This window comes from Megalops cyprinoides, chromosome 6 (genome assembly GCF_013368585.1).
Source record: "Megalops cyprinoides isolate fMegCyp1 chromosome 6, fMegCyp1.pri, whole genome shotgun sequence".
In the NCBI taxonomy this organism is placed as follows: Eukaryota; Metazoa; Chordata; class Actinopteri; order Elopiformes; family Megalopidae; genus Megalops; species Megalops cyprinoides.
This window is the reverse complement of record NC_050588.1, coordinates 35769841-35777125: the sequence shown is the minus strand read 5'-3', so window position 1 is coordinate 35777125 and position 7285 is coordinate 35769841. Positions and strand designations below refer to the sequence as shown.

Genomic DNA, 7285 nt, shown 5'->3' with positions numbered 1-7285 from the left:
CTCCCTGAGTCCTGGGACTCGATCATGTCTCCTGCCGGTTAGGGCAGCGTTTATCTACGGCTCACCCGCAGTGGATTGACCCCGCGCACCTTTAAGCATTCTCGCCCGTCTTTCGCCTGTGGACGGAAGTCATTCAGAAAAATGTTAAATTAAAGAGTGAAAGCGCAGCTCTGTCATTCATAAAACTGAACTACTTCTGTCACGCCTGCAGCTACTACAGATTAAAACAACATCACTTCTAGTGTTACATTACTAACAGCTACAATACCATTTTAAAGTACAATTTCAGGTGTCAAAAGAATTATTTACACTACAGATAGTATAATGTAATTTGATAGTGCAAGTCTAAATAATTAGCTTATTTGGCTGCTTGGTAAATAACAAAATGATCATTACGGAAAGAAGAATGCTTTACTGACATAAGCATATTTTCTGTGTGGTTCTTTTCACCCGTATACCAAACAAATCCAATCTGACTCTCACGCTAATGTTAAGTAGAGTCCTAAGAGAGCTATTAGGGCACATTAATGTGCATTTATCCCTGTCTCTGAAATAGCATGCATTCTTTCTCATCTTAAATGCCATTTAAAGGAAACCAAAGCATAACGAACACTGTCAGGTACTATTTCATTTGCAAAACAAATTTCAAAATGTACTTATTTGTTACTACACTTAATTTATTTACTACTCCTGCACTTTAAAAGTACATTTACAATGTGGGTATTTTGTGACATTATTTGCCTGTGGACGTCTGTACAGTTCAGCACACAGTGTTAATGTGGGGCAATTTAAACACCTTCAAGAAAAAAACTTAAAATTCATCTTTTCAAACTGTATTCCTAGCCTGCCTTCCTTCTTATCTATGTCTGTCTGTCCTCTTGATTGCTATTTTCATTAAACAAAAGGCACTCTACACTAGCCTAGTGCTTAACTTTGTTAATCTTACTGACCTCTTGTAATACTTTGCGATACCTACTCTTAGCATCGTGATGCATTTATTTGGAAGTCGCTCTGGATAAGAGCGCCTGCTAAATGAAGTAATGCCGTGTAATGTAACTGAATATTTTCATTCCTGACTTCAAGTATATGACTAAAATACCTCTGAAGAATGATACTGAAAATGGCCATAATAACTGTATTTAAATCGTCATTATAAGCTACCGGAGTGCATTATACTTATTAGCATAATCCATACATACAACTGAAAATTATGATCTTTGTCCATACCAACAGGTAGTGTTGCTCGCTTTGAGCCAATTTGAGAAAGTAGTTTTTCTGTTATTACATGATCACTACTTTGGTGGTCACTGAGGAAAAACATTTTGTAAGAATAAAAAGAAATGCAATAAATGCTTGAATTACTCTAAGTTAAAGACAAAGCATCATATAATTAAACTGAATTACCCCCTTTACCAATGCAAAAATGATGTAGGTTATTTCATTTTTGGATATTAAGAACAAGATATTACTATTTGTATTCATAGTTGAAGATAGATGTCTACATCTAGATAGTGGAAACTGCATGTGTGTGTCTGTGTGTTTACTTTAGCAAAATCAAGTACTGGCATTGCATGTATTATAAAGTGATCCCTACCTGAATCCCAGAGTAACTCCTGTCTCACAATAATGTATTTTATCATGGACAACAGCCCTAATTCTGACACAGTGTTATATAATAAACATGCTAGTATCTGAAGATATTTCAGTGTTGTCACAAGTGTACATGATTAGAACATATTTTAAAAATTAATTTCAATTAACAAACAATGTGTGTATATTCACTTTTAGGTCATTTTTTATTGGGTGAAAATTTGTCCAATGAAATATAGATTTTTAGATAAAGATGATCCTGGTATTTCAAAATTTCTGCAAATTGCTTTGGTCATGATTTAAGAATTACAAAGAATTACAAATCAGCCAACCTATATGCAGACTTCCAGTTAGCATCATTAGTCCCTGGCCCTGTGGAAGACTGGCACCCCTGATGGTACCCTACCACTACACCACTGGCACCAGGACACTTATGTTCAGTTGCAGTTAATTCCATTCTACAAATGTGTTGCAGAATGAAGCAAGTACCAAAATGGAAGTGAATGTAATCAATTCACTAATAATAATAATAATAATAATAATGGTGTGCATGTATTACTCAGATTAAAAGGAAAAGTGTCATAGCGGTTACAAGAAATGCCATAACCTGGAAGTGGACATCTGTGAAGCAAATAATGAAATAAGCTGTTTCCACAACTTCCATCTTTAGTATTTCCAAGTCGATAAGGACACAAAGATTAAGTCTCATGATCTTATCTTCTAATGATCTTCTATTTTATATTCACTAAATACTTGTGTTGTAATTTCACGGACGAAAGCCATGGAAGAATTCTACAATAATTCTCCACAAACTCACAGATGTTTCATCATGTGAGATCACTTCTCTGGGTACGCTAGAATAATCATAAACTTTTCAGTTTTTTTTTTGACATCGGTAAAATGTCATTGAAAAATCCTAGCCTAAAATCAGCCTAAATTGATGCTCTAAGCATTCTGTGTGCTCCATATACGTTTACCAGGACCTCCTTGGAGTATTACTGGCCGGGAAGCATCGATTGAGATGGAATTCTGGTGCGCGATGTACAGACAGAAATCTTACCCCTTTTCTTTGGTTGCTGAGACAGAAGGTGCATATCGCCCTAGGCTGCTTTACATTACTGTCTCCAGACGCGGTGTACATCGCGTTCAGACAGGGCTGCCCGTCTGCGTTACCGTCACCGAGCAGCAGGACGTTCGCTAGATGCGAGATGTAGCTTGATGCCAAACGGAGAGTTTCGATCTTGGAGAGCTTTCTGTCCACCGGCTCCGTGGGTATGAGAGTTCGCAGGGCCGTGAAGGCGGTGTTCACGTTTTGCGTCCGGTCCCGCTCCCGGGCGTTGGCAGCGTTCCGCTGCTTGACGAGTACCAGCCCGCCGACCCCGGACAAACCGGTGAGCGTCCGGCGCTGATTGGAACCGACGCAGCATCCATAGCTTTGCTCCGAACTGCCGTCACTCTCGCTGCGGTTGTCCTCATCCTCGGACATCACCAGGTCAGGATAAATAAGGTGGGTCGCCATAGGCCTCATCATAGCGAAAGTCATCATCGAAATAGTATGATTTCCGATGGAATATATCAGAAATAATAGAATCCTCTTAGACTACATCCAATAGGCTTAAAAGGACAGCATTACACATCCACGATCCCCTCAAACAACATAAATATGTGCAATGATTGTTTTCTTATTAGTTTCACTTATGCTGTTTATGCGTAATGCTTATATATCTCCGTGTGGTACTCTGACCCAAACACAGATGGTCAGCAGCGCCAGAACTCAGGCAGTTCTTATAGCCCGAGGGGAGGGGTCATTAGAAGCATGCAAATTCCTCCCTTCCCAGGCAAAGGAACACTATTTCCCTCCAGATTCCCATTTATCAATGAGTCCGTGTCATTGAGATTTATTTTACAGCCCCCTTTCTCCTTTGGCTTCAAATTAAAAACATGAATTTTGCGATATTGTTTTAAATGGATTTGGATGACCTTTGGAAAATCTGGGCTAATTCTCTGAATTATTATGACTATCTATTATTTGTATGTATTGGCGATTATGACTAAAACGATGATCACTGCGACTAAGTACAAATCTTTGATTAATTCATTTAACACCACTCAATAATTTGTTACGGACACAAAAAACATAATAAATACATACATTTTGTTAGTAGCGATATAAAAAATAAATATCGTCTTGCATACATTTTTAATTTTACTCGATCCGCAATATGGATTATCTGAAAATGATTATATACAGTAATCATATATAAAGATTAATTTATTATAGTGTTAAGAGACCCAGCAAGTCGCCACATTGTTGCATTTCACACGAGCTTAACTGAAGCAGTGTTACTTTCTTCCAGAGAGTCACACTTAACAAAAGTGTGTTTTCACTCATGTAGGAACATTAAAATATAACTTAGGCGTTTTAAATTATTTACTGAAAATGATAACGCTATACATGTAATGCAATATAAGTGATGGTTTAACTTAAAACAACGTGTAGCTACACGTGTTATCTCTGAGATTTATTTAGTTATTATAATTACGTGTATTTGTTAGTTGTGTGTATAATGTAAAGGGGAATTATGTATTATTCCACTTTTATGAATGTGATAGTGTCAAAAGTATCATACATGCCATTCACAATATCAGTACCTTGAGCATGGATGGGAAAATGTAATATTCATATATTCCATATATAGCCACACAGATTGTAGAACACAGATTACATACTGTAGAATGCATGCCACTTTTCCATGGGCCTGCATGTTTGCATAGAATTTTATGTAAAATAACTAAACATTTCCTTCTGTTATATGCAATCAAGAGCAAATGCATGCATTACATGTTTCTAGAAAGACAATCTTTTGCAAGGAATCTTGCTGCATGTTATCATTGCAGTCTACGAAACTTCAACAAATAGCCAAACCTGAAAGCAGAGCAAAAGAAAAAAAAAAATCCAAGCTGTCATTTTTCTGTAATCACGCACAGTTATTATGGATCATTTCAAGTGCTCCACAGTGGGATATCACCCATGTATAAAATATTTAACGAATGACAGCAGACTACGTGGAACACGTTAAATCCTTTCATTTCTGACATGAAGAAAAAGAACCTCACTGTTCTGTGCTTAATATAACGAATCGGCCATTAAAACAGAGTGAGCGTGGGCTTGTAAGCTGTTTTGTCTGAGTTGTGCCACAGGTCATTGCTTTCTCCATTTGCAGAGTCAGAGGCAGCGAGGGGATTGTTTTTCCTGCAGTGGCACTAACCCCCACAGAAGTCAAGAGGATAACAAGCTTCCTGCACAGCCTCCTTGTATTTATCTAAGCCTAAGACTTAGGTAAAGGGCACATCTCACCCCCTAATCTGCCTCTCTTCGCTTCCTCGGCTATTTTTAGGTTTCCTTTTCTTGGAGGTATGTGTGAGCGGAGCTCCACCTGTGTACACATCCCTATTCCACAGCTTCTTCTGCCAATACCTCCGTATGCGGCACAGAGGGAGGCTGAGTGCATCGGGGTGCCCATGCCAGTCAGATCTGCCTCTGTGCAGGACCGGTAACCCAAGGCCTTTCTGCCTGCACAGAAATCCTGCACAGTAACTGAGCGCATGATGCTGTGCTTGCAGCAGCACAGCTAAAATCAAGGTACTGTAACAAGGCTTACCAACCATGTGTGCAAAGAGCAAGAATACAGGCTGTGTATGTTGGTTTACCAAATACGCGTCTGTTCTAGAAGAAATATTACACCTCAGGCCGAACATCTTATCCGTTGAAATAGTAAGTATACTGTAATTAACATCACTAAATGAAAGCCTGTTACTGTTCATATATAAGACGGGTGACTGGAGTTAATATTAATGCCAGTATGCAGCTGACTCAGCAGGCAGGTTAATCCAAGGGCGTAGCAGGCTGACCCTTGGTTACCCCCCAGTCTCCCTGCTGGATACAGAATCGATAAAAATGTTAGAAAAAAAAATCCAGAGCGCACTTCAAACTTAGGTCTTCTCACTTTCCAGAAATAGTCTTCAGGGGGTGTACTGCAATGTGTGATTCACCAAGTGTCTTGCAGGCACATCAAAAAATAGCTCGTACCGGAGAACTGAAGCCAGCGGTATTGCAGTTAGCATGTGTTCTATCAACTGTATATGAGGCAAAAACGGGAAAAGAAAAGAAAGATTCTAAATGTCAAGTAAAGATGAGTGTAAAACTAATAATAGGACTTCCACAAGTTCAAACTGAAGTTTGACTTCAAAACTTTACATTTGTGTCGCTGTTAAAGCAAACAAATTAGACAACATTTATATTTGAAGATGAAATAAAACAAATATGCTCTTGTGAAAAATCTATTTTCCCTCCAGCAGTGCATTATTTATGTCATTGATTGGATTAGATGAAGTGTGCGATCAGGTGGTGGCTGTCATGCTGTTTTTCGGGGTACTCAGGGTATGAAAAATTTTACTGTGTAGTGAGATCGATAAGCCATTATTCGCTTTGCAACTGAGCTTCTGTTTTCATTTCTTTTTGAAGTAAATCAAAGATTTATTTAATATTTTTTTGAGGTAAGACTGTATTATACAGTACTTCATGTTACAGGTGATAGACGTATGTTTCGTTTTAAATATCATTTTGGCAAGTGACCCCTTGGCATGTGGCAATAAGTGAGCCAACAAACGCTGAAACATTTTCATTTTATAAATTAAAATGAAGAATACCATGCAATATTTTATTAAAATGCATAAACAAACATAAAAATAAAGTCATAATCGCAAAGCCAGTGGTGGCAGTTTTGAAAGTCCAAGGGAAAGAATTGTTGCTGTCACTTAACATCTGTATTTCAAGTTCTGTAATGCAGCCATTACTTAAGTTTCGCTATCATAGTTAGCATATATGAGTAAGACATTTCCTCTGTGAAAGGAATGAAAATGATAAACAGAAATACTCAAAAACAAGCACGTGTTGCGGCTCCCCGCCGGGCATTTGGCCAGATTCACAAATCTGTTTCCTCCTGTTTGTCACTGAAACAAAAGATGAGAAAATCGCTAATGTAACGGCACACCGCACATTCAACAACCCACACATTAAGTCGGCATCCCAAGGGCATAACCCCACCTCCCTCCTATTCAACTTCACTTAAATCATGCATTGTATACTATATTTGGAGGGTGTGTGTAATGAGAATATGAGAAAATACGACTCCACAGTCTCGTTTACAGAAGACGTCCTCATTAGCCGTGCCGGGCCCGCAGCATCCGGGTCTCATTTGTTTGTGTAACGGGAGATAGTTAAGTGTTAAGCAAATAAACAGTGAGCAGATGTGTGTTTGGGGGGGTGGTGAGGGGATGGGGGGGGAGCAATCCTTAGAGCCTCTCCCTGAGTCAGCGTTTGAGAAAACAACCAGAGGAGGCAAATGGCTTCCAGAGAATGAGGATTTATACAGAGAGGGGTCACCAGAGAGCAGGGGCTGACACATTTAGCCCCGCACTGCGGTTCAGCTGCGCTAACAGAGCCGACCCAGAGAGGACCTGAACCCACTTTAAAACGGGGGACACCCTAGTGTCGCTGAGGCCTGAGGTGAGGACCGGCACGGCCTCAATACTGTTTCACCCCCCCCTCTCTAATAATAAATACTTTAGTTCAGGAAGGAATGCAGTGAGCCTGGTAAACAACTCAGGAAAAGAAAGTGCATTTGAAGGCAAA

The 7285-nt window shown here is 39.2% G+C and overlaps 1 protein-coding gene across 1 annotated transcript; it reads right to left on the bottom strand.

Moving 5' to 3' along the window:
* Positions 1-3455, bottom strand: LOC118779881 (transcription factor 15-like). Its single transcript, XM_036532199.1, has 2 exons — positions 2651-3455; positions 1-116 (listed from the first exon to the last, which is right to left on the bottom strand). The coding sequence occupies exons 1-2, from the start codon at positions 3134-3136 to the stop codon at positions 51-53; spliced, it is 552 nt and encodes a 183-aa protein (XP_036388092.1). The 5' UTR covers positions 3137-3455; the 3' UTR covers positions 1-50.
* Positions 3456-7285: the final 3830 nt, after the last annotated feature.

Excerpts from the sequence above, each read along its gene's own strand:
- LOC118779881 (XM_036532199.1), bottom strand. The coding sequence starts at position 3,136 with ATGATGACTTTCGCTATGATGAGGCCTATGGCGACCCACCTTATTTAT. Across the intron at positions 117-2,650 it reads TCAGCAACCAAAGAAAAGGG|GCGAAAGACGGGCGAGAATG; the intron begins GTAAGATTTCTG and ends TTCCGTCCACAG.